This window comes from Hydractinia symbiolongicarpus, chromosome 6 (genome assembly GCF_029227915.1).
Source record: "Hydractinia symbiolongicarpus strain clone_291-10 chromosome 6, HSymV2.1, whole genome shotgun sequence".
In the NCBI taxonomy this organism is placed as follows: Eukaryota; Metazoa; Cnidaria; class Hydrozoa; order Anthoathecata; family Hydractiniidae; genus Hydractinia; species Hydractinia symbiolongicarpus.
The window spans coordinates 11,332,253-11,358,592 of NC_079880.1; the positions used below are offsets into that span (position 1 = coordinate 11,332,253).

The window sequence follows — 26,340 nt, forward strand, 5'->3', positions numbered from 1 at the left end:
AAGTGGCAGCATGGTTTTCAAAATAGTGGCAGGTTGAGGAGTTTTTTAGTTAGGCTATCATTGGCAGCAGCGAAATGATGTACCCCTGTGTACAGATTTAAACTGAACATCATTTTGTGGTGCTGAAACAAGCATATTTTGCATTGATATCTTGGAATCTTTCCTATTGTATAAAATGAAATATTTTAAAATTTGATGTGAGAAAAAATGCCCTGGACCATTGATGAGGTGCCATGTTGCAAAATACTGATTTTTCAGTGTGAATGTACTTATTTAGGCTCAATTGCTGATAATGCATCTACCTAAAAATAAGGCTTTTAGGATAAGGTGACTTATACGAGTTTCGAGATATAAGTTTTAATTAAGAGGTTAGGAGCCTGTTTTGATAGTTTTGAAACAATCCACGATCCTGTTTGTTTTCTGTTTTGCTAATTTTCACACATTATTCAGTGCTTTTCATGCTTCTATGATCCTGTTTTGATGGTTTTTAACCGATCTTTGGTGATATTTTTGTTTATGCTTTGTTTATTTAATTTTTGTTATTATAGAAATCATGTATGCAACACTATTTCAAACCTTTATTTTACAAATTTTTTTTGGTAATGTCTATGCACAGAATATTGTTGGTTGTGGTGGATTTGTGAAATCTGATGTTCACATTAACTTTGAAAGAGTCAAGGTGAATATTTTATGTGGGGTCAAAATGTCAAAATATTGACAAGGATTGAATTTCAGAATTTTCCAAAAGAATAAGCATTAATTTTTTACCAATCTGTTTTATCAATATGGTTGTTATTAAAATTTCCAGTTTTAAGGTAATCCAAGGTTTCAATCTAAAATTGCCTAAAACGTTAAGAAAATGTCTGGAGTTTGCAGTCAAAAAAATGTCAGAAATGTTAGAAAAATAAAGAGTTAATATTGTGTGGACACCCTGTTATGTTGAACTTGATAATCCAGGAATTGTGACATCTTAGAACAAAACATATACTGATGCACAATAACACTCATGGAAGGCACCCACTTAGGGAGAAAAACGAAAAGATCTGTTATTTAAATTTTGCTGACATCAGCAATGAACTGTTCATACACAAAAAAATCAGATATTTGTTTACCTGTTGTGTCTATTGTGTAGGCCGTAATAGCTAATTAAGAAATTTGTAAAGGATCGTTCTTTGGACAAACAATTAGAGATTTTATCTCTTCTGTCAATCTTTTTATAAACAAAAATTTGCAGAAGAGCATTTGCATTACCAATATTTCCAAAAGGGAGGAGGGTTGATTATTTCACTACATATTTACTCTGTATTATGAGAAATATTCTCAAAAGTCAACTCAGTTAAATATGCCAAACGAGGTAAAAAAGGCAGAATTGAAAGAAAATAAACTTTGTCTTTAACTTGTGTGTACATATGAATTGTACTAAAACTCATATTTTGTTAAATCCAATCAAATTTTGAGGTAATAGAATGTTTAAATTTCAAATTACTAATGTTTTGTGTTGTATATTTCAACAGGTCAAATTGTATACAAGTCAAGGTGCACTAAAATCGACCACAGAATGTGCACCAAATAATGGCTATTTTTTGGTGGCTATTTACGATAATGTAAGTGTTGAGTAAAGCCTCACTTTGTTCTTGTTCGCACAGCTTGGGTAGGCTGCAAGAACCATGTTGTGATTCAGTCATGTTATTAATATGTTTGATTGTGTATTTTTTTACCTATTAGATGTCCCATTAGATGTCAAACAAGTAACGGTTTTGCATAGACTTTTAAGATCTCATAAGCACTCGTATTTAATTCAGTAATTAAATTTTAGGGTGATTATATTCTCCGTATTGATCCACCAGAAGGCTGGAGTTTTGGTAAGTGTCCCTCTTGTATATGTATCATTATACCATCACATACACACCAATTTAGTTCCAATAGAGTGTGGCTATAAATTCCCATCTTTTTAATAAGAACCTCAAGCCAACTCAAAGGAAGCTATCAATACACGATCTGACCTTAGAAAGTAACTAATGTACTTGATTTGATTCCTTGTTAGATCCTCAAGAGATTAAATTGGCAATCGATGGAGTAAATGATCCATGTTCTCAAGGAAAAGATCTGAATTTTATGTTCACTGGATTTACAGTTGTTGGACAGGTAAGACGCAATGCACTTAACTGAGACTCTTTTTAACCCAAGTGTAGGATGTGTCTATTATCAATGATAAACAAATGATGATTTAAAACTTAAATTATTTAGATAATAAAATTTTTGTGGAAAATTTTTCAATATCACAGTCTTGGTCATGAATATTTGCACCCGCGTGCGGTGGTACGTATGCCTACACTAATACAGGCGTGCGATTAGTATCGCACGCCTAGCTTATGATTTTGGCATGCAATTATTACATTCAGGAGAGCGGTACGCGGGTTTTTTGAAGCATAGTAGTTGGCAAAAAAATTGCCGACGTAATTTTGTTGTGAAATTTAAATGAATGGTGTTATTATGAAGAACGTAAGGTATAGAGAACAATAAAGTCGGCCCCTCTCCTTCATGCTGACACTTTTATGCTCGGCTGGTGCATTACACTGAGACTCGAACGAAAGACGGAGGACCATTTGGAACCATGCCACAAGTCAGTCCGACCTTCATCGTCACAGAGAATACTGCGAGAAGAGTGCGCACCCATGCAAGTTAAATATAACCAGAACATGGGAGAGGTTAGGTGTCCTGTACCTTCATACAGCTTTCGGACGAATGTTCTCGTAATGTAATAATACCAAAGAAAAAACATATTCAATAAAGTTTAATAAATCTTTTTAAAAAGGGAAAGAGAAATCAAATATGTTTAGTAATAATAATCGAAAAAAATGTATATCATATTAGAAAGAAGTCTAGAAGTTCTGTCTCCCACACGACACAGCAGGCAATAAGTCAGCCCTGCCCTCGGTTTTGTGAGAAGAGATGTTCTGCGAAGACTCTAACAATTGAGTCTCCTGTACAGTTTTGCTTTTCATTGAACTGTGCCTGTGACAAGCATTTTCGAAGCATGTCACCGGCTACTTCTGCGATATTCAACTTAATGATGCCCTGACCTTCAGTTCATTAATAACATGTGTACAAATTACTTCCTAATCAGTTTATCTTAAAACATAGAGAGCTAGTTGGGACAGAACTATTAACTTAAGAAATACACCATCGGGAAGGTAGGTCAATAGGACTTGTACTTCATTTCCATTTGTCATCGTCTTAAGGAGAGCAATACAAGGTTAATGACGAAATTTTTTGCTAGCTGAAAAACAAAAAAAATATTGTCGACGCAATACAGACGCAATACATTTGAAATGTATCTCACGTCAGCAATTTTAATGAAGGTGGGTATTTAATAGAAATACATTTTAGAGATACATTTTAACACGGAAGAACAATTATGTATTGGGTAAAGTCTGGGTAAGGGATTACTCTAAAATAGCTCAGTTCTGCTTGGCGTGTGTACGAAGTAGAACAAGGCGTGTGATAAAGAGCACACCCGAATTTCACATGGCGTGTGCGGAGGCGTGCGCGTGCGATCGCACGCCATTCATGACCACGACTGATATCATTTGAAAAAAACATACAAATATTTTTCAAGCAAACCGTTGCAACATGAGTCCATTTTGATAGTTTTCCTCAAATAGAATTTCAAATGTGATTGCAACCACACTCTATAGTCGATCCCGTGAGATATTTTTTCTTTTGTTTTGAATGTCATTTTTGCTCTGCTTATGTTTTTGCAATGCAATTTATTATGTTGGATTGCAAAAAGTATATTTTTGTAAAATAGGGAGAATTTGTTATGGTTACAGTGGCAAAATTCTAATTTGTTTGGTGTAAAATTGTAGGGGCATCTGATATTTTTTTTAGGTTATTAGTCTTAATAAAGATCAAGGCCCATCAACAGTCATTGTCAATCTTCACAGCAAAGGTAAGAATGTACACAATTGCAGGTATTTTAGCTGGAAAAATAAATGTAATAATAACTTTCATTCATAAAGTTTGTGCCGAAGAAACTAAATCATTTATCATAGTATTAATTAATAAGTCTGATTTCATAATGCTGTCTTCAAATAATTTTGACTGGAAAATTATAGTCTTGAAAGAATCAAAAGGCCATATTTTAAAGGGTCAGACATAATGTCCAATGATATATATAAAAAAAACATTTCGCATTTCTCGCTAAAAAGAGTCGAATGGGTTGTAATAAACAATTTTTTTTTAAAGATGGCATAAGATGTGACAACTATTTTTTTCTGTGACAACCTGTGTATAAAAACCTTGTGCTTCTCTAGATGGCAGTGTTGTGGCAACAGATAACACAGATGATGTTGGAAAGTGTGTAACTTTTTGCCTTTTTTTTTTCTCATTCTTGTGTCACAGTCAAAACAGACTAAAATCCTGTTTTACAATTTAGAGAACAGTTTTTATTTTTCATTGTTACCTTTTTGTCAAGCGTGCAAGCTAAATAAACTTCAACTTTCAGCTTTTTATCCACTTTGTCTTGCGTCAAAACTATGCTTTAAATTGCTTTATCAAAACCTATTAAATCTATATTATAATACCCAACTTTCCATTTTCCGTGAGCCAAACATGGTAGATGCAAGTAGTGACTGGTAAATATTCCAGTGGATTTTTACACAGGCTAACACCTAGGGTATAAATTGATATTAGATTAAATGTTCTTGTTATCTATGTATAATGAAATCAAGTGAGTAAAAACTCTTGAACTTTTGAATGCTCTGTAATAAAAATAAAAAACAACAAAGTATATTACAGATACTTAGAACGTTCACATCATAAAGTATATGGTGATCAAGGCATTCTTTTTATTGTGCAAATTAAAAAAACGTAGGTGCATGGTGGTGCTAGTAGTAGTTTATGGAGCTGTAAATAAAGTTCAAACCTTAATTTTTTTTAGGTTTAAATTTAGTAATATTAAGCCAAATGATTACATAGTCAAGGCTGCTCATCCTACATGGAAATTCAAGAATGTAAGTTTATTGATGTTTTGTTTGCATATACATACTTTTGATTTTTTGCACAGAACATCAACACTTACTATACCAGACAAATAGTTAAGATACGCCCAAAAATTGCTTAAATACACTTTTACACTAAAATACACTAAAAAAATTGTTTTGAGTATACACTATTTTTTAGAGGAATACTATTTAATAATATTTTTTTGTTAAACCTCAGTTCTTTAAAAGTCTTTAGTCTAAGTTTGTGTCTGACAATTATAAGCTATTCTTACCCATTTTTAAGTCTCAACATTCCATGAAAATATCTCAATGATTTTAATTAAGTTCAATGGTTTTGCTAATTTTAAAGAAAACTTTACATGTTCTCAAAAATCAAAAAAAAATTAACTTTAAAATGTCCTTTAAAATACTATATTTTGTTATCGTTTTCTAATAGGCGGGTTGAGGAACTCTTGTTTTTAATGTGTAAAATTTTTGATGTATCTCCTTTATTAAATCGTGTACAGATGCTGCTATTTAGTCATTGTAGACACTTTATTTCTAGGATGAGGCTAGCGTAAAGGTTTTAAATGACAATTCAATTGTCGATAACAAAATTGTTATAGCTGGTTTTGATGTTAAGGTAAACACCTGCTTTTTGTTATTGTTAAACATACACAGTTGTAGTTGCAGTTGATGTTTCATGTATTTATGTTGACTTTGGATAAGTGACTGCACTAGTAGAGTTTATTAACCATTTTTGTATTAACAGACCAGCTTAATATGGTGTGATATGTTTTGCAATTTGAAGTAATCCTGTTTTCGGTAAATACGCCGTAATCTTACACTGATAGAATTTTTTGATTAGGCCTCTGATGTTACACCAAAATAGTGTTCTTTGCAACACCGTAATGTTTAACTGCTATGATGCAGTATATAATTGCTATATGCCATAGATATTTATTTTTTAAATTTATAAGATATTTATTATGCCGTGATAGAACACTTTACTTTTTTAAACTTAATTTTTATCTTTGACAGGTTATTATTGGCGATTTTATATAACGAAATATGGCGATGTTTAGGCTTGGATTGCTTGTTAGTTTGTTAAAATATAAAAAAGTTTAGGAATTATAAAAGTCAATGCTTAGTAAAAAGCTTTATAAGGAAATATGGTAGTGCAAGAACTTTATAAGAAAGCTTTTTAATTCTTCCATAATTAATAGGCAAAAATTAAACTACATCGTAGAAATTTTTATATATGCCTTAAAATTTTTCTGTAGTGTGTTGAGGAATGTATAGTGTAAAACTACTGCTTCAAACTTTAAATTTTAACGTGTATCCTAAATCACAAAACATGTCACATATACAGACACTGTATAAATCGAGTGATTTAAAAGTTAGCTGCATTAAGGCTTAGACCACTGGTGTGAATTAGGCATTCATGCAATCACAAATTGTATGTGTAATGACTGTATCTTTTGTGTTGAATTACAGGGTCATGTGCTGAGTGGTGGTGAGCCAATACAAGGTGTCTCTTTTGTTCTTTTGTCAAAAGATGTGGATAAAAAGGTATGATTTGCACATTTGTGTTTTGTTAAAAAAAAAGGGTCTTTTGTCTGATTGTCTATCACAGTTTTTAAAAGACAGCTATGAAAGGTTGAAAGCATATTTCTATAGAAACCTTTATATGATAGCAAGTTTAAGGGGACATTCTCCATTATTGTTCCTTTTAAACAGAAAAACATATTTACTATGTAAAGGTTGATGTGCTCAATGAATAAACAAGCCACAATTATGTCAATAAAATTTATCAAGTCTTGTTTTTAATCTCTGATTTTTTTTAAATTGAAACTTTGAAGCTAGTTTAAAATATTCACGAAAGTTTAAATTTGCGAAAAATTCTGCTCTCTCAATTTTTTTTGATAAACATTAGGGTGCAACCTTGATTGTGTACAGAACAGGCTTTGAAATTGGAACAATGAATTATTGTTGCTATGAGTCTGCCCACTTCGCAAAGCTGAGACAGCTCTTTAAAGTGTTAGTCCCTGTGAACTTACCACAAGTGTTTTCCATTGGCAGTAAAACTAGTTTTTACTCACTAGGACATCACAAACTGTGAGAAAGTTTCAGAGGATATTTTGAATAGCATTAAAATTGAAGACAATGAGAAAGTACTTTGTACGGTCGTGTCACAAAAAAATGGTGCATTTGTCTTTCCGACAATACCAAGTGGTACGTACATGCTGGTGAGTATACATATCTTTCATGCTTTTTGCTACCATTATTAAAAATGCAACTAAACATGTATTTGAAATGAACTTATTCGTTTAAAGGGTTACTCTGTAATATAAAACTTGATCAATGTGCCTCTCCATATAATCTAAAATTCACGAGAAAAACTTTTGCCAAGCCCTTTGAAAAACAGCTTTGTCATGTGGTGATAAATCACAAATCCTATCTGGTCAATTGCAACATGGTACACATCTCTTTGCTGTAATTATTAAGGATATAATAGTTTTGTCTCTATATTTATAAATCTTTGTGCTTTTCAGCCCAAAAATTTAGGTATATTGACATAACTTGTTTTCGTAATATCGAGATTTAGCCGTTGGCAAATAATTGTTGTCACAATTTCTGATCTTATTATTAACACTACAACAGTTTTGTAACTCACATCAACAAAGTTCTGTTGATTTAGTTTGCTTACTTCACAAAATACTTCAACAAACTAAATACTTTTGTCAGCATTTTATGTTTGCACATTTATAGGGTCTTGTTCTCAATGTAGTCTTTTAAGTTAGCGTAGTATTTCCTTTTGTGCTTAAAATGCAAGTTCTTATGTTTTAACTACCCGTAAATTTTTACTTCAAAAAAGTAGTATATTTATAATAAATGAAAACTATAAAAAAGAGAAAATCAAAAAACATAGTTAAATGCATGGATACATATAAAAGTTCAATGCAGAAAAAACGGCATTTAATTTAAAATTTTTTAGCATTTTCTGCAATGATTTAATTGAACCACAAGTGGTGACAAAGTATTTTTAATGATGTAGTCAAAGCGCAAAAAATATAATAATTGATTTTTTGCTAAGAATAAGAACTTTTAATTTTAACTTTTTTAGTTTTAATTTTAAATTTTACTTTGTACATCGCCATATGAGGCAACTGAATTATCTGCTAGAAAAAACAATTACTTTTTCTGTTTTCTGTTGTTATATCTTCAGCTTCCTTTTTCGGGAGTGTGATCGCACAAGTAATGCAGACTTCTTATGTGCAATTTTACGATGAAAAACATGTTATAATGTAGAATGCCGTTACAAATTACAAAGTTTGAGATTTAAACTTTGTAAACAAATAAATCTAATAAGAAAATGGCTTTAAGAAAATTTTGTTTTATATTTTTCCTTTTTTTATCTTTTTTTGTCAAAATTTTATTATTTTTATAAAACAAATATGTTATAAATTATAAGGTGTTTCCACTGATCAAATATGTGAAAAAAAACAGTCCTATAAGATAGACCTAAGAATGTATTAGCTATTTTGTTATTAGATTCAGTGAAATTTCCTCTGCAGATCTCTGTGCACTAAGTGGAAAAGAGACTAAATCTTTCTATAAAGTATTTCATTATAATAACATTGCACTGTGGTTAAATATGTCTTGCGCATAAATTAAATATTTTATATGAAAGTTCTAGAAATGAAAACTTATTTTTTATCTTTCAAATTTTATTTTTATTGCGTTTTAGTGAGATTTTATTTTATTTCGGACAAGAACTGACCTTAATGTCTATGATTTTAATCAATGATGAAAGCTGTAATGATATCATCGGACAGTATATTTTTTGTGTTAATTGAGGTTTTTTTTGCCCGAAAGCCCTTATGATAACATGTCTAAGTTAAATTTGTGTTAAATTTTATTTCTGAATATTATATTCTTGCTAAATCTATTCCTAAATATTCTTCTATTTTAGATTCCGTTTTACACATCTCAGAATATTGTTTTTGACATCCTACCACAAAAGCTGTCGTTTTCAGTCAATTATAAAAGTGTGGAATTTAAGGTGACTCTCTTCAATGTTCTTATTATTGAATTTGCCATTGTTTTTACCTCCTATTTTTCTACTTATTTGTTTTCTTTTTTTCTTATAGACACCATTCCAGGTTTATGGTTTTTCTGTTCAAGGCAAAGTAGTGGACAAAGAGGTATTAGAATCATTTGTTGTTTTTTAATTATTGTTTTATATTATTTTTAATATACGAATGTTCTTCTTCATTTTTGTATATAATATAAAAATTTGAATACTCTAAAGGAGGGGTAGGGTGTTTTAGAGTTTTCTTGCAAATTTTCATTTGTGTACTACCTTAATCCTTATTATTTAAGGTTTTATGTAATATTTGTTAACCAGCTCTTTAAATTGTTTTAAAAACGTTGTTTTTATTGTTGTCGGCATTTTAAGGTAACTTCACATGCTATTTTAGGAACTAACGAATAATAATCAACACCTATGCCTATCGTGAAATTTAAATAATTATCATTAAAACGATTATTCACAAAATTTATTTGCTACAAAAAGTGTTTTATAAGAGGCCATTTGCAAATTTCTCTTTATTTGTAAGTATTTTGACTCATAAAAATTTCCTCCTTTAATGCATCCCAATTCAACTGAATAATTCCAGATGTCTCATTAAACTTTGTCTAATATCTGTTTACTGTTGCCATGATTTTGCCGTAACAGGTTTTTAAATTTCTTTTGTAGAGCCAGGGAATACAAGGTACTGTTATCAGGGCAGTTGGAACAGGTGGAGAGGAAAGGAAAGCAATATCTGGCATTGATGGAAAGTATTTGCTAGAAAATGTGACCACAGGACATTATGTTTTTAAGGTAATGTAAAAATTTGTTTTGGTTTGCGCTATGATTTATTTCAAATAAGTTCTGTTCTATGCAGTGTTTGTTGTAACAATCGTTAGTGTTAGTAGTTGATTTTTATACTGTGTTATGGTTTCTGTGTGTCAAGACAACAACTGAAATTCTGTTATTTCATATTGTAATATTTTTTTTTATTAGATGGAAAAAGACCATTATTTTTTCACTGATGAGAAGGTTCACATTACTCCTAACACACCAAAGCTAAAAGATATTCTAGTGAAGGAGTATGTTTAGCAGAAAGTTTTTTCCTGACTTTGTTAACCTTCAGTTCCATTCTCTTTAATGTACACACAACTGTATGCTGTGTTTATCCTTAAGAGTATACTACTTTTAAGCAATCCTCTCTTTAAAAAAGTGTCCTTTCTGATTATAAAATAGTTTAATATTACCTTTCTTCATTAAACACCTCTAAAATAGATTTTCTATTATTTCTGATCTGTTCATTTTCAATATAAGCCATGAATATAAACAAACCTATATTGTCTAAGGATGATTTATCATACAAAAGAACTATCTCACCCATCCACAGATATTAAGTAATTATTAAGGCAAAAACAAAGATATATACATATACTAAAATCGTATTCTTTCATGTTTAGAGTTTTATGGAATTTAATTTTCTTGTTACCTTTTTACCTCAGTTACTATATTATTGAAATGTAATGTTCATAATTTAAAGAAAAACGCTCTGTGCAGTTACATATCAAACCCTTGTTATTGTTTAATTTTTGTTATTAGATATCACTTGTGTGGGTCAGTAGACGTTGTTAATATTCCACCAGGTGTCTTACCAGTGAGTTATATTTTTTTTTGTAGTGAATTGAATGGGATAAAATGTTTTTAAAAGTTATGCGTTTCAACTTTTATTGTTTGATGATAAAACCCTTAAGTGCAGAAAATGATAAAAGAAGGGTAACATGTAACATTTTTACATCTTGTTGACGTTTTTATCTTTTGTGTTGATTTTCTGGCTTTTCTTTAAGTTTTCGTATTTTTTGCTGTAGTATTTTGTCTTTAATGCTTATTGTACATCCATTTAAGTATTATAGACAACTATATATATAAGTGGATTATATCTTTGAGAACTGTTAGAATTAAATGTTTTTGTTGGCATTTTGTTTCCTAAGTTATGTCTATGTCAAGTGTCTGTACATCATGTCTAAATGTAGGTCGGTCAGCATAGAGTGTTGTTGCAACCAGAAGGAGGACAGAACACTGCAATTAAAACAACGTCTCCAGATCAAAACGGTCGTTTTTGTTTTAAGGTGGAACCAGGAACTTACAAATTGGAGGTAAGGCATGCTTATTATACTCATTTGGTAAAATTGAAGTTTGGTCATACCTGTTTATGCAGCAAAAAATGCATCATGTGCTTTTAGGTGTGCTACAATGGTAAAGGTTTTACAAAATTTGGAATTTTACATGTGGTAGTATTAGCACACCTATTCTTTTTGCTGTGTGTGGAGATGTGAGCATGCTATCACACCACTTTCCTTAAAAAGCCTGAGTCAACCTATCTTTTGTTGTAGATAGGACAGTTTTATAAGATTGCTAAGTTATTTCACCTGATCATACAGTTCATTTAACAATTAAAATTATCAGAAGCTCTGGCTATTGAAATTACTAGTCGATAGGGCCTGTGGAATAATCCACTAGGCAAAAGGAAATAAAAAAGATCTGTTATTTGAATTTTGATTACGTCAGCAATGACCATTGATGTACAACTTAAAACGCTGATCGGATAGGAACAGAAAGGATACATTTACACTTTTATAGTTTCTCAGTCAGGAACACTCTACCACTATGCTACAACTCATAATCATTAAAACCTCTGATGTAAACCCCTGGGCAGGGTTAAACAAGGCAGAAGATTTAGTACCTCATTCCTCATTCCAGTTGTTTAAATAGGAATTTACACCAATTAAATGAACAAAAATCGATGTTCAGTTATTATCCCTTTGGTAGATTCTTGTTGGGCTATTGTTTTAATTATATTATGACAACTTTTTTTTTCTTCAGGTTCCGTTAACAGAAGATGAGAAGAAACTTGGGTTCCTCCTAAAGCCATCTCATCATGTTATTAATGTGAAGTCTTCACCTTTGCTTGATTTGAAGTTTACACAGTTTCTGGCAGTGGTTAAGGGTAGCTTGCGTTGTATTGGTACGTATAAAAAGGATAAAACTGTTATTTTCCACCAAATGAAATCCAGGAAATGAGTTTTTTCATATAAGAGAAACACCTTTAGTACATACTTGATGCTACTAATTTCAGCAGGTATTAAAGTTAATGAACCTTACAAAAGTTACATTTCGTAGGAATTAATGTTTGTGTATAATAGTTTTTTATGTAGAATTCTCATTAAACGTATTTATGAAAACTGAAGAATTTATTATGCACAAAAATTAGTACCAATTAGCTATCTGGTATAGTTGATAGATACTAATTTTTATTTCAATTTGTGTTTGTCCAGTTAGCCTTAACATGCTTTATAATGGCCTTTTTTCTTTAATATAAACTTTTTTAGCATATTTTCCATATTTTTATTGTTTCACATAGAACCGTGCACTGATGTTGCTGTTCATTTGACACACATTACTCAACCAAGTGAAAAAAATTATGCACAGGTTTGTATGTTTTTCAAATAATTTGAAGTGAGAGATTGTCTTTTCATGCTTTGCTAATCTTTAAATTTAAAAATTAATATTGGTTACAGTAATATTTGTATCAATGAGAATTAAAATCCACAGGTTCGTCCCGTCCTTTTTACACCGCATTGCGTGCGTCTCGCTACTTTCGCAGCTAAGCTACCATGTTGCGTGACAGACAGACAGACGTATACAGGTATTATAATATAGACTAGTCGTTGCCTGTGGAAAAATCCACGGAGTCGCTCGTCCTTTATATTTACCCGTCGCAACAGTGGATAAAAATATATCGCATTTGATATTCAAGTGGGGTCCGCGCAGAGACAGACAGACAACGGCTATTATTATAGAGATGTAGTGTAAAAAAATTTATCAAATTTAACAGCAGTATTAACATCAGCATTTTGTACTGTACTGTATGTTTTATCTGTTTAGATTGAAAACATTGGTGCTGAAATACATTTCACATTTGTCAATATTCTACCAGGAAAATACAAAAGTGAGTTTGATTCTAACATATTTTGTGGAGTGTTATGATATGTTTAGCCTTGTATTTTGAGGGACACAAGTTCCATCACTGGACATAGGATGTAATTTGGGTATTTGTTATTCCAGTTGTCTTTGAACTGAGAGAATTTAAGATCCCCAACAGTTTAACCTGCAATCTCTGCCGCATTTAGGCCTAGTTAAAATTAAATCTTAAATCGTACTGACTTTTACTGACGTTCATTTTCAGTTACTCCACAACGAAAAAAATGGTGCTGGAATCCGTCCAATGTTGAAGTGGAAGTAAAAGATCTTGACGTCAGCAATGTTAAGCTGCAACATTCTGGTTACTACTTAAAATGTGTTATATCACACAATATTACGTTGGTGAGTCTTTTTATTGTAATCCATTATAATGTTGGTGAAAATTTTATTTGGAATTGATAATTTATAGTTTTTATTCATCCGCCTTTGTTTTGCCTTAATAATTTGTCTTGTTTTTGTGCTTTAAAACCTTGAATATAGCAGAAATTATAGCTAGCTTTAAAAAATAGTCAAAAATTAGGAAAAAACATTAAAAGTGATAAAGATTGTCAAAGTAATTTTAATCAGTTTTTGACAGTTGTTGTTTTTTATTTAAAAGTAATACGTATATTTCTAGAATTTTAAATTGGACGACAAGGAGGAAACTGTTGGGTCTTTTGAACTGAAGAAAGGTTCTAATCAATTCTGTTTGAAAACAGCTGGTAAGAAAGCATTGTAATGCTCAGCCGACTTGTTATATCTTTTTTTGTAAACTCCTTTTTATCTGCTGTCACTTTTACTTGTAGAAAAAGCCAATAAGATTTACTTGTATATTTAACATGATTTATGATTCTCACTGTTATCTTCTGCATTATTTCTTGTCCTTATTGTTAGATCTTGAGCTACAAAAAATAAACACCGCTTCTATTTGATGCCCCTCGATTAAAGCCCATTCCTTTTTAAAAAATCGACCAGCGCTAATAGACACCCTCTCCAATAACCCCCTTTAGAGAGGTGTTTATTTGTAACACAAGACAAATGACGAAATTCAGCTGTACTAATTTTCAAGATTGTTTGAAAGTGACAAATGTGTATTCTATTAGCAAGAGAAAATAAATAAATAAACTAGTTTATTAAAAACACCCCTTTCTATGTGTGTTTGTCCTAAGAATAAATATTTAGTAAACACCCTGATCATTTATTCGAAGCACTGCAATGTACCACAACATCACCACTATTTGAACAGAGAAAGACCATTTAGTAATCTTTATTTGTGTTGGCTAACATGCTGTGAATGGGATATAAACGTAGTGATTATGTATCTAGTGTTTTTGTTTTATAGGCCGGTATTCGCTGATGCCAAAATCTTGTTATCGGTTTGAGAAAGAAACATATTTTTACAACACGTAAGGCTAAGTATTAAAAATATTGGACCAAATCATGCTAAATGATGTTTAGTTAATAAATGTCAAGGTGTTAAGCCTACCCAAAGTATTATGTCTTGGTGACTGTTTATATAAAAGGTGAGACAGACAATACTAGAGGCAGGTTGGAAAACTGAGTTATAGAAATATTGGAAGTAGGAAACAAAGTAACTAAGTAACAATATGCTTAAAAACATATTTAGTTTTAAAAAAGAGGGGTAGGTATATGTAAGTCTTAGAAAAAAGCTTTAAACACTAGAGAACATCTGCGAGTTTCTTAAATAAAAAATATAGGGAAAAAATCTCAATCTCTGTTTATAGAAATGAACCTAGTACTCTCACTTTAACGGTGGAATCGTATAAAATAGTGGCGAAAATAACGACCACAAAGAAAGTGACGGATTTGCAGCTTACTATCAGGTAGGCAAATGTATTTAGATTTTGAGCCTTCGTGTTTTAAGGTTGTCATTTTTTAGCACCATATATGTCAGAAGAGTTCAAGAGGAGTTTAAGGAAGTTCAATTTAAATTTAAGTCTTGATTTTAATAAAAAAGCTCCTTGATTCTCTGCAATTCTGAGTCTAACAAAAGTTAAGGTTATGTGCATAAAGTGAAGATCAATGTGGAGAAACACGTGATAGCAGAAAAATCATTAGTGTCATAACCTTCATTTTAAGCAAGATTTCGTTAATACAATGTGAGTAAAATATTTACATTTCTTGCTGTGAAAGTAACATGCACGTCCTCTAAGAACGTGTAATTAAAACCTCTGAGGTTAACACTTATAAAAAGAACCTGGGTTTAGCAAGGTACATCACGGTGATTGCCTTGTTTATTCCAGTCGTGTTTATGGGAATTTACACCAACAATAATTTGTTACAAAACAAATTCTACATACTTTTTTACGTAGGTCGTTATCAAGTAATCATATAGAAACTATAACACCAACACTGACAAATGAAGAATCACAATCTGGTTTCGTTTATGAAGCATTACATTGGGGAGGGTAAGTTGAATAAATAACTTTTATTGTAGCTGTGAGTTTGATCAGCAAGGATTGAAATGATGGCTGCAAGAGTATTTTACTTGATTTCTAATGTTCAACCTGTTTTAGCCTGGGACATCTCGAGGTAAATCAAGCTGGTTCTAGCAATAACTTCTGGTCTACTATGTACTAGGGCTCTTATTTTTAAAAAAATGGAGTTTCCAACTCGAAATTATTTGTAGGTTCGCATTTTGAGGACCAGTAAATTTGTGATATTATAGCCTAGAACATTTAGTATAGTTCAGAATTTGTTTTTAAGATCAGTATGACATACCTGTACGAGTCTCCTAACTTTTACACCCTGAATGAGATGTGCTAACTGTAAATTAAATTGAGAAAATTAATTAGGTCTGGAGTATTAGTAATGATGTTTGAAATGTAAATTGTTTTCGCTCTAAACAACTCGTTTTTATTAACTTTATCAGCAGTTGTATGATTTTGGTGTTCTGCCTTGCTTTTACATCATAGACGAGCATAGTGTGGCCATTTCTAATTTTTCTTTACACCAAACATTTTAGCTCACTTTAAAAATAGTTTGTAAACTTCTCCTCAACCTATAATAAAACTAGGAGTGTTATTCAAAGTTGGCCAGCAAACCTTCGGAAGTGTTAGCAGAGGTGTACAATCCTTTAAATAAAGAAAATATGAGATAAGTGTTATTGCACTTTTGCTATATAGTTGTTATATCATTTTCCACTTGTATTTATTAGACTGTCTGAAGAGTTTACAATGACGCCAATCTCCAAAGAAATATTGTTCTACCCAGAGACGGATACTGTGCTTGTTAAAGGTATAACTTTTTCTTAAATGACCTTTTTTATAACGTTTTTTCATTTCATTGCTGATGCCATGTTTAGATCTTCTTTTGCTATGATACTCTCTCCCGGCACATTTCATAAAATTAATGCAGTCTATAGTGCATAGATTTACATTAAACAAAACAAATAAAAATAATTAGAAAAAATATAATATAAATAATTGATTTGTATTTTGTTTTAATTTGAAACCTTTTTAATAGCTTTTTTTGTTTCCATGTAAACAAGTTTGGAAGTGTATTATAATAGAAAATAGTAATATAATACGAACTTAAAAGTTTTTTCTTTGTTTTTTTTAATATCCTTGTGTGTTGGAGATTTTGAAATACGTGTTAGGTTGGTGTTTATCATTTTTGTTTAGGAACGATTCTTTTTGTATGAAATCATTTAAACATATTTCGTTTTAGGAAACAGGAAGCAAATTGTTGTTATTACCTGATTTATTACTTTGACATTTTTTTCCGTCTGTCTTGCCAACTTTTTAACACACAATCTGGGTGTTTTTTATGAGATTTTAGTTATTTATCTATTTAGTTATTTAAGATAAACTGGATGAAAAAAGTTTTTGTAGTAAAATGTTGTTTTTGTGTTCAATTACAGAAAACTGTCCAGGTGCAACAGCTGAATTTAAAGGTCATGAAGGGATATTTATTGAGGGACAAATCTCTCCACCATTTCCTGCTGTTTCAATTACCATAACTCTAAAGAGAAATGAAAAACATGCAGAGAAGACCATTGATGTGTTGACAGATATGGCTGGATATTATAGGTAATCTTTTGCGTGTGGTAATGTTAAAATACACAGCTTCTTCGAACTGCATTTCCTTCCACATGATTAACAATGTGAGGTCATTCGCTATTACATATAAAGGGTATATTCAAGTTTACGATATTAAATCGAATGAATGTGTCTGTGTAATGGAGCGTCTATCTCTTGCTAAAAATATTTATTCAGTGACTTTTTTCCGAATGACCTTAAAGTGACCAAATTAAATGAGTTATGTGGTCATAAATTTCGTTAAAAATTCCTTAACGTTTTATTTTTCATACTTTTACATTACTGTGGAAAAATACAATTTTTTCTGTTAAAATTTCTAATGCACTTACTTCCAAATAAATGCAACAATATTTTTAATATTTACATATACATTATTTTTCATGTTTTCATGTAATTTTTAGGAATTAAAACAATCAAAATAAACCTTGCGAACGATCCTTAAAATAATCTTTTTTATAACAAAATTACAATTATACAAAATTACATTTTTTTTATTTTTCCAGTTTTAACGTCTTAAACATGTTGTGTCTGTTATTTAACCAATTAAAATAACTTTTATTTGTTTGTCATTCAAATTCATCTCTCTTTGAGGAGAATCTTTTTGAAATGTAATAGCACCTCCTGCTTTTAAGTGTTCCCCTTCACTAAGCTCCCTACACCTATTAGGTTTTATAAGGTCCCCAGGCACTTATTAGAGTATTTCCTGTACCTGCAAAAAAAAATTATTTGCTAAAATACCATAAAGGCATATTAAGCTCAAGCTGCATTACATTACTTCATAAGCAACATAGCATTACTTTACTTCAAAAGCAACTAGTCAGGCTCCAGTGCTCATAGCTGGTTATACTAGTAACATTTTCAATTTGATGTGAGTCAAAACTTGCCTCTAACTGTTACCGTTAATTTTAATGACGTCATGGCGTTTTTTAATTATAAACATGTTTTGTTCATGGCAATTTGAATGGCAATTTTGTTTGAGTTTTCATCAGTTTTTTGTTACCTTTTAGAGTCGGTCCAGTGCACAGTGATATTCAGTATGATGTGGTAAGTGAAGCTCAACAGCAACATGTTTGTCTGCTTCTAAGATTGAGTGTTTTGCGTTTTTTTTATTACAGGCTGCTTCTAAAGAAGGTTATCATATCACACCTCAGCCAGATCGTAAAGGGAGTTTCATTGCACAGAAGTTGGCCCATATCACGGTTAAGGTGAGTATCTTAGCTGCATAAACACTTTATATTTTGTCTACGCAGTTAGACTGTTTCATTTTGATTTACTGTTGTGTAAAGATTGTTTGTGAAGGAGACTATTGGAGATTGATTTCTGCAATCTGCCATAAACCCATATAATATTTTCCCGAAAATGTGTTTAAAGGCCACTCAGCGTTATATCATCTCAGAATTTATTAGGTGTAGAAGTTACACATGATTTGTGGGAAACCATACTCCTTACTCTTTTTTGAAAAGTTACTGTAAAGCCACCTTCAAAATATTAATGACTGCAGCTTCCAGTAATTAGGCAACGGCGCTCAATATGCTCCATCTCCACTAGACAAATATGGCTGCGCTTTTGTGATTATAATTGGTTGTTGATAATGATGCTAATCTGCAAAATCTTGGATGTTTTATCAAATTCCAAGACTGCAAAACAAGTGTTGCGAACAGAAAAATGTTGGGAGCTGCAGCTGTGAACGCCTTCATGAAAATTGAGCTTTAGACATCTGAAATAATCTTATCTACAAATTCAAGCCTATGAAAAATGTAGCAAAAAATATAGACCAATGCGCATATTCTTAGGGGTCAGCAGTTGTAACATTATTTTACTGTTTTCTGATTCAAACTGGCGAGAATTAAGTATTTTGATTCTTGTGTTTCTCCAAATTTATAAATAATATTAAATTCCTAAAATTAAGAACTTAATCTACTTCACTTGCTTAAAAATTTTTTCCATGATTCTTCTGTATTTTTCTCAGGTTGTTGATGAAACTTTAAACGGAATGGGCTCTGTGTTGCTTTCATTAAGTGGTGGACAGTTTCGAAACAATAACTTGACGCAAGCTGACGGCACATTCACATTCTCCAATCTAGTAAGTACTTTTGTTCTGTTGTGGCTCACCTCTCTGCCAAGGCATACAATACAAACGTTTTCAGGACCTTTGCAACACCTTGGAAACCCTAAAAAGCCTAAATCCAACCATGTGAACTTAAAATCCAACGTTGACGTACAAATATTTCCACCAAAAATGCGTATAGTTATATTACTTTTTTTGGGAATGAAATATTTGGGTCTTTGTCGTGTTTGACTTCGTTTCTCCAGGAACTTACCATGTGTATGTGTGTGTGCTTAAGAACATTGAAATATGGTTAAAATATAGGAGAAAAGCTTTAAAAGCAACCAAGAAAACCTTAGAATTGCTAAAAATAATTGGCAGATGCTACGGTTTTTGTTGTACTAAATTTGTGTGCTCTTACCAAAATGTTTAAGCTGTAACTATATTTCAAGTTTTTATTAACTTAAAAACTCAACAAACCATCTCGTCATTGCTGATGTCTAAAAATTATTCTTTATAGGGTCCAGGACAATATTTTTTACGTCCAATGCAGAAGGAATACAGTTTTACGCCTAACAGTAAAGTAAGTGCTTGTGATGTGGCTCTTATGACAACAATTATAAAATTGTCTATGATTATGTTTCTATAAACTGCATTATGTTCTTGCATACTTGAGAAAATTCCTTTCCATTCATTTAATACATGAGAAAACCAATGATTTCTTAATCTAAAAGTCGTTCATTATACCCAAAATTTTGGAAATTCTAAAAGTGATGGAAAAAGAAGTCATGGAACTTGGTTTGGTCTAAAAAAAATTCCTGAAAAAACACATTCTAAAAAACTGTTACCTAAAATTCACTTTTGTTTCGTCAGTCTTTATTTTGTTGACTGCTTTGTTTTCTTAATATTCACATTGTTAACTCGTGGTCTGTGTTTTAGTGATTGCACTTATGTTGATAAAATTAACAGTCAGCTATTTAAGCATGTTTTATCTTCTTGGCTTTCGTACCATTAAGAGGAAAAATATTTCTGGGTTTAATTGTCATGAAATTCTTATTAGAATTATATATATCTGAGATTTTTTTTCAAAATTTCTGTGGCTAAATCAAACCTAATCATCACCATCATCATTCTTGGTTTAACGTTTGAACAGGGTGTATTAATGACCTTTTTCCACCTGCTTAGCCTGTGTGTTTAACTGAAATTCCTCTGCATTAAGTTTGACTTTGTTACCTGGGATAACTTTAAATATTTCTTTGCAAGGTACCAGTGTTATTATTTTAGATGATAGAGTTGTTGGAGGGAGAAGATTTAGTGGAACAAATTGAAGGAAGACGTGTTGCATATAGGTATGAAATTAGTTACAAAAGCCTCCCCTTCCAAACTTTTGTTCACCCTCAAGTAGTTTCTGTCTTCAAGTTGTTGATTAATGAAGAGAAAATTGGATTCAAACAAACGTCATTTCAAGAAAGTACCCGTCCACAAATAAGCTTCATTTTAAGAACGTACCCGTCCACAAATAGGCTTCATTTTAAGAACGTACCCGTCCACAAATAAGCTCGCTCTTCATGGTTTGGAAATTTAAAACTGGCAGATATTAAACAAGTTTAGTTATCTCTATGGTATGCTTTGTAAAGAAAATTTCTAGGTTTTGCACGTTTTTTTTAGAATTATAACTAAATTAAATTTGCAAACTATTTGTTTCTTAGTGTTCAAAATATTGTTTATTTATTATTTTAAAGAGCATTGACTATAAGAAAAACGATATAATTAACTTTTAGTTGCCTTTTTTATACACAAGATTAATTTTCTAAAAGTTTTTTTAGAAACTACCTAAAAAATTTTTTTTAAATGTTTTCACAATAAGATTGTATGCATAATTAAAATTTGAAAGATGTCTTGACTGTGTACATGTGTTGCAAATTGTTTTCTTTTTTTTTTCATGATTGCATTAACAATTTTGATGGCGCTGGTTGCACCACTGCTCAATTTTTTTAAACATGATTTTATTTTATTTTCGCAGTTGCAGTGGAAGTTTAACTACGTTGTCGGGAAGTCCTGAAGAAAGAATTGGTGTGGAAGTAAGTAGAAAATCGAAACCTGTTCATAATATAATGTAGTTTTAGGCTGAGACTATACTAAGAACTTACTCAGCCTAAAATTTTTTTTAGGTCAAAAAAACTAATGTGTATCTGCAATTGCTAACAGAAAATTAATCTTTGAACACTTTAAAGAAACATATACATGGTCGTTCAGCATACATATGCTGAACGACCATGTATATGTTTCTTTAAAGTATTAACATACGTTCACATGAACATGTCATTTGAAGAGTTAATCTTTAAACAGTTTTTCCCTGTTTTTATTGATAAATGCATGTTTTGGCAACTTTACCACTGTCCTAAAAATTTCCAACACCATCCGTAGGTCGGACAGTACTTTTTTGTGTATTTAGATGAACGAAAGAATAACATAAGGCTAAAAATAACCATACCTAGTTTCAGGTAAAATGTAGACGTTCTGATAAAAACACAACTAAGATAGCAAACAGACGTCTTGTCCTTTACCAAGTCAATTTCCTCATAAATTTGCTGAATAACTAAGGTTAAACTTATTTTGGGATATGGATAGATTTTAATTGGTTTTGAGACTTAAACTTGGTTTTATAACATTTATTGGTGTTTCTTATAAAGTACAATTTCATTTTGACAGGCGGTTGGTTTGCACAAGTGTTCTGAGTATCACGAGTCGGCAATTTCTGATCATCATGGACACTACAGATTGCGAGGTCTACAAGTAAGAATGATATAACTTACCAACCAAGGTGCTTCAAAATGACATATTTTTAATACATATTTATCCTTGAAACCTCTGTTTGTTGGGAAATTTACTGTGTAATGTTGGAAATGTTCCTCTGTAAATTTGATTTTTATAAGGCTAAGTCAGTTTTTTCAGCAATTTATTCAATGTGGACATGTTACTGAAGAGGCTGTGTTGATATTTTTTGATTATAAGGATGTTGCTTATAAAGATTTGGAGATTCGTCAGTAAACATAAATAGCCACTTAGTTAACTTCACTGGAAATTTTTAAGAATTTATTCCCAGTCTTACCAAAAAGTTAATGTTTTTAGGTCAAAAATATTATGATTTTTTTTAGCCTGGTTGTTCGTACAACGTCAGACTTATAAAATCTGCTGAGAATATGCACATTGAGAGATTCGCACCAACTAACCAAGTAGTACAGGTATGTATCATGTTGTCGTTGTTGTTTTCATCACATATGTCGTCATCATGAATTATTAATTATCTTCTGCATCACTTTATGCTTTGAATATTTCCTACACATTTCCATCAAATAACTTTAAATAGTGCTAAGTTGTCCAACTATACGAAGTCAGGATATGCAACATACAATGAAGAATATATTGTTATTTTAATGCTTATGTGCAGATCAGGGTAAACTTCAAAACACATAGTTGACGCTCGCCCTTCTACTTGAAGAAAACTGATGTGTGGTTCTGGATAGAACGTTAAATCTTTTGATGTATTAAAAATGTCCAGTTACTGATAAAAACATGTATAAAAAGGAAACACAATTTGTTGTTTGTTCCTTTGTCAGTTTTGCATTTTTGAATCAATTTTTGGTGCGTGTTTTATATAATGGGATCTCATGAAGAGTAATTGACAACGCCATGTGCAAATGACCACCGTTCTTTTCTGTTTCTCTATTATAAACACTCCTTTTATCAGACTTTGTTTTATAGGAATATCAGGTTGAGTGCTCAGGTAAAAAATAGGTCTATTTTTTAGAACATGGGGACAAAGGAATAATGACAGACGTGTTTAAATTTTTTTATGTTGGTATATGAAAAAAACGTGTAATGATGCATTCGGCTTAAACTTATTTTAGGTTCCAAAAAATGACGTTACAAATGTCGACTTCATCGTGTTTACGAAACCAACAAAGTTTCATGTCACTGCACAAATTGACACAGAGCTCGATTTACTACCGACAATAAGGGTATGTTTTTTTATATAAGGAAAAACCACTCTTAAGAAACAATTCTGAAAATAGTACATACTATACTGAGATTTTTTCAAATCGGAAACAGTCATATTGAGAAGTTAAAAAACTATGTTAAGAGCTAATACAGTGAACAAGAATTTTCTTCTTTTTTTTTTGTTTGTTACCATATGTTACTTTCTGTTCACCTACTCGTTTCCAAATGGGTACTAAATATGTTGGGACATTTGAGTCAGTTCCAACCAATAGTAATTTGAACTATTTCTATATTACATTTGCACAATTCGAACTTGTCTATGTTAACAGTGGGATTTTGTTTGATTGGTTAAATCCAAACAATTACGAGTGCGATTTTTCCGGATTTTTCCTGATTTTTCGACACTTACGCATGATCCAAACTATTCTGTAATTCTGACATGTTAAAAGTGTGACTAGTTTATACTAAACACTCCTTAGCATACCTACGTGTATATAGATGTTGCATTTTTGAAGCCTCTCTTCTGCCAACTTTCAAAAATGCCCAAAAGACTGTCTTTGCAGCAATTTTTTTTTATGAAACTACTTTTTTTTATGTCATATCAAAAACCGCAAGCAAGCATACCTTTAAATTTACTTAATCACCCCTTTTAAAACCTGTTCTGAGTGTCCAGAGGTCGCTTTTTTGAGAGAGTTGCTTATTTTAGCATCTTAAGTGGTTTTAAATTAAGACGTTTTAGCATTTTTGTGGACACTAAAGAACGATCGTGGATTCTCATTACATTTTTTTATATGATTTTGTGCTCTCTAGGTGTTGCTGTACGACGAAGAGAATATGGAATCTCCGTTGCATACCATTAATCCTGGTGCTGTGACGTTTATTCATTTCCCTCCTTTAAAACCTAAGGTATGTTTTATGTATTGTTATAGATCAGGAGAAATTTAACCACTTTTCTAAAAAACCTCAGAGTGCTGTTTTGCCGTTGTGGACGATGGCTATTATCCTGCTCTTAACTAAATAAATGTATCAGAATGTAATCTATCCATTAGAATCATAAGAATAAATCTATCTGTTTTTTTTTGGAAAGGTTTGTTATTGTTAGTGGTATATTTTTATCAAAAGAGGAATGCTGCCATAGAAAATTTGTTTTATTATATTATAACAGCTTTCTGTCTTTTTAGACATACGTTATTAAGTTGCAAAGCACTTTATCGTCAAACACTCATGAATTGAGATCAACTTCAGCTACTATCTCTCCTGATGAACATCTTAGCAAACGTCATGTCAAATTAAAGTTTGAAGCAAAGGTGACTATCTTTTTCCTTGGTAGTAAATTAAGGGAATGGTAGTGGATAAATTTATCCCATTTCTAGCCCATTTGACTTAAATTTTTCTAAGGATATGAAAATTAATATGTTTTTTTTAATATAAAAGAATAGACACATGGGAATGTCAGAAAAATCTGAAATTAAAAGTAACCCTATTGAAAGCAAATTAATTTCTTAGAGTAAGCCTTGGTTTCAAATGAACCTATGAGCACAAACTCATCTTACCCTTTTTAGCAGTCTTCGCTTGTTTGGATAACAAAAAAATTGAAAAAACTAAGAAATGCGGCGTGATAACCTTTTCACCCAAATGCAGCATTGTCGACGCTTATTAACCAACCTGTCTGTTGTGTGTTTTGTTGGTCACAAATGAAAGTGAAATCTTATATCTTCTAGGAACGAAGTATAGACATGGAACCCACACAATCTGTCATAGCACTCCCGTTAGCTGTAGCTTTTGTGTTTTTGGCTTATAATTACGATACGGTATGCCTTAATGCCTTAATTTTTCCTTCCTGCCTTATGCCTTAATTTTTGTCTTGTACATATTTAATAGCGGAATTTACGTGAATGTTTTTTTTTGAACCATGTGAATTATGATATTTTAAACATAAGATTGTTTCAAATGTTATCAGATGTACGAATATTTATAACATTTTTTTACTCATGCGTCATTTTATTGATTTTAATTTTTTTTTTTTTTTTTTTAATCATTTTTTTTTTCATTTTTCTCAGGTATTAGTGATCCTGTTGAAGTTGAACTCGTTTATTCAAAATTTTAATAAAACTGAAAGCTCAGATGCCGAGAGTGATCAAGACGAGGAGACATCAAAGATTTCTAGAAAGAAACGTCGTTAATAAACATGGCTGTTATTTTTAGATAGGTTAATTTTTTTGGAAATAACCAGTGTTTGCTGTCGTAATGTCGCCGTCATTTTTTAAGGTTTAGGCATTACTCAAGAAAGAACTCTCAAAGTTTTGATGCCTCTATTTGCATTTTTCATTTACCTTTACAAAAAGACCATTTTCTAACAGCATTACCAGCATTCTTATTTTATCCAAGCAAAAATATTTGAATTTTTATCTCTTTTTTTTTGTACTTAGGTGTCATTGTATTTATATCTTTTTTGAGAATTAGTTAAAATATTGTGTTATCCAAGAATCACCTCTTCGCAATGTTATCCAAAATTTGAATAGTTGAAGGAAATAAAAATAACGGTTAGAAACATATGCACCTATGCTTGTTTGTTTATTCAATCTCTTCGATTCTGACCTAAGTTTGAAAAACTGAATACAATGTGTTAACAGCTAATAACGCAGATTTTACTTTGTGCGCATGTAAACACTGCCAGAACTGTGTTTTGTACAGTTGGGCTACACTGTAAATTCGATCCTAATATAGAAAGAGAGATATAAGAAATCAGGTACCATTTAATGTATTAAGAGACAAATTCTTCTCTTTTACAAGGATATAGCAGTTGCCAAGATGACTACCATCTTTACCTTTGATCTTGCCTTTCTTGCATCAACGAAAACCAACCAATGTGACAAGATACTAATTTTGGTTGAAAAGATGCTACTAGTGTTAACCTTAACAAGTTTAAAATACTATATTGTGATATTGTGAAAATGATTTTCTTCATTCTTCTTATTGCCTTTGATTCGCAAAAATTTGCGTTGCAAAAGCATAATTTTTTTTTTGCAAAAACATGTCTTTGAAAATGAATCTACAATCCTGGCCAAAATTGTTTATAAAATTTTCAATGCAACATAAACTCGTAAGATAAGCAAAGATGCAAGCCCCCCTCTCCCCCCATTTCAATGTTGAAGC

General features: G+C 31.4%; 1 protein-coding gene across 1 annotated transcript; it reads left to right on the forward strand.

Moving 5' to 3' along the window:
* The first annotated feature begins 548 nt into the window (after positions 1 to 548).
* Positions 549 to 25,747, forward strand: LOC130646994 (BOS complex subunit NOMO1-like). Its single transcript, XM_057452694.1, has 39 exons — positions 549 to 679; positions 1,515 to 1,604; positions 1,817 to 1,862; positions 2,045 to 2,145; positions 3,892 to 3,952; positions 4,317 to 4,359; positions 4,943 to 5,015; positions 5,551 to 5,628; positions 6,483 to 6,557; positions 7,091 to 7,234; positions 8,962 to 9,051; positions 9,140 to 9,193; positions 9,748 to 9,873; positions 10,057 to 10,142; positions 10,657 to 10,711; positions 11,088 to 11,210; positions 11,938 to 12,079; positions 12,476 to 12,543; positions 13,000 to 13,063; positions 13,301 to 13,437; positions 13,712 to 13,796; positions 14,417 to 14,480; positions 14,820 to 14,918; positions 15,408 to 15,503; positions 16,253 to 16,332; positions 16,958 to 17,126; positions 18,143 to 18,179; positions 18,251 to 18,340; positions 19,105 to 19,218; positions 19,703 to 19,765; positions 20,467 to 20,531; positions 21,206 to 21,263; positions 21,895 to 21,978; positions 22,341 to 22,427; positions 23,094 to 23,204; positions 23,995 to 24,090; positions 24,366 to 24,491; positions 24,906 to 24,995; positions 25,245 to 25,747. The coding sequence occupies exons 1-39, from the start codon at positions 554 to 556 to the stop codon at positions 25,365 to 25,367; spliced, it is 3,519 nt and encodes a 1,172-aa protein (XP_057308677.1). The 5' UTR covers positions 549 to 553; the 3' UTR covers positions 25,368 to 25,747.
* Positions 25,748 to 26,340: the final 593 nt, after the last annotated feature.

Coding starts and splice junctions, on each gene's coding strand:
- LOC130646994 (XM_057452694.1), top strand. CDS start 554: ATGTATGCAACACTATTTCAAACCTTTATTTTACAAATTTTTTTTGGT. Junction 5,016..5,550: donor CTACATGGAAATTCAAGAAT/GTAAGTTTATTG, acceptor CTTTATTTCTAG/GATGAGGCTAGCGTAAAGGT. Junction 12,080..12,475: donor GGGTAGCTTGCGTTGTATTG/GTACGTATAAAA, acceptor TGTTTCACATAG/AACCGTGCACTGATGTTGCT.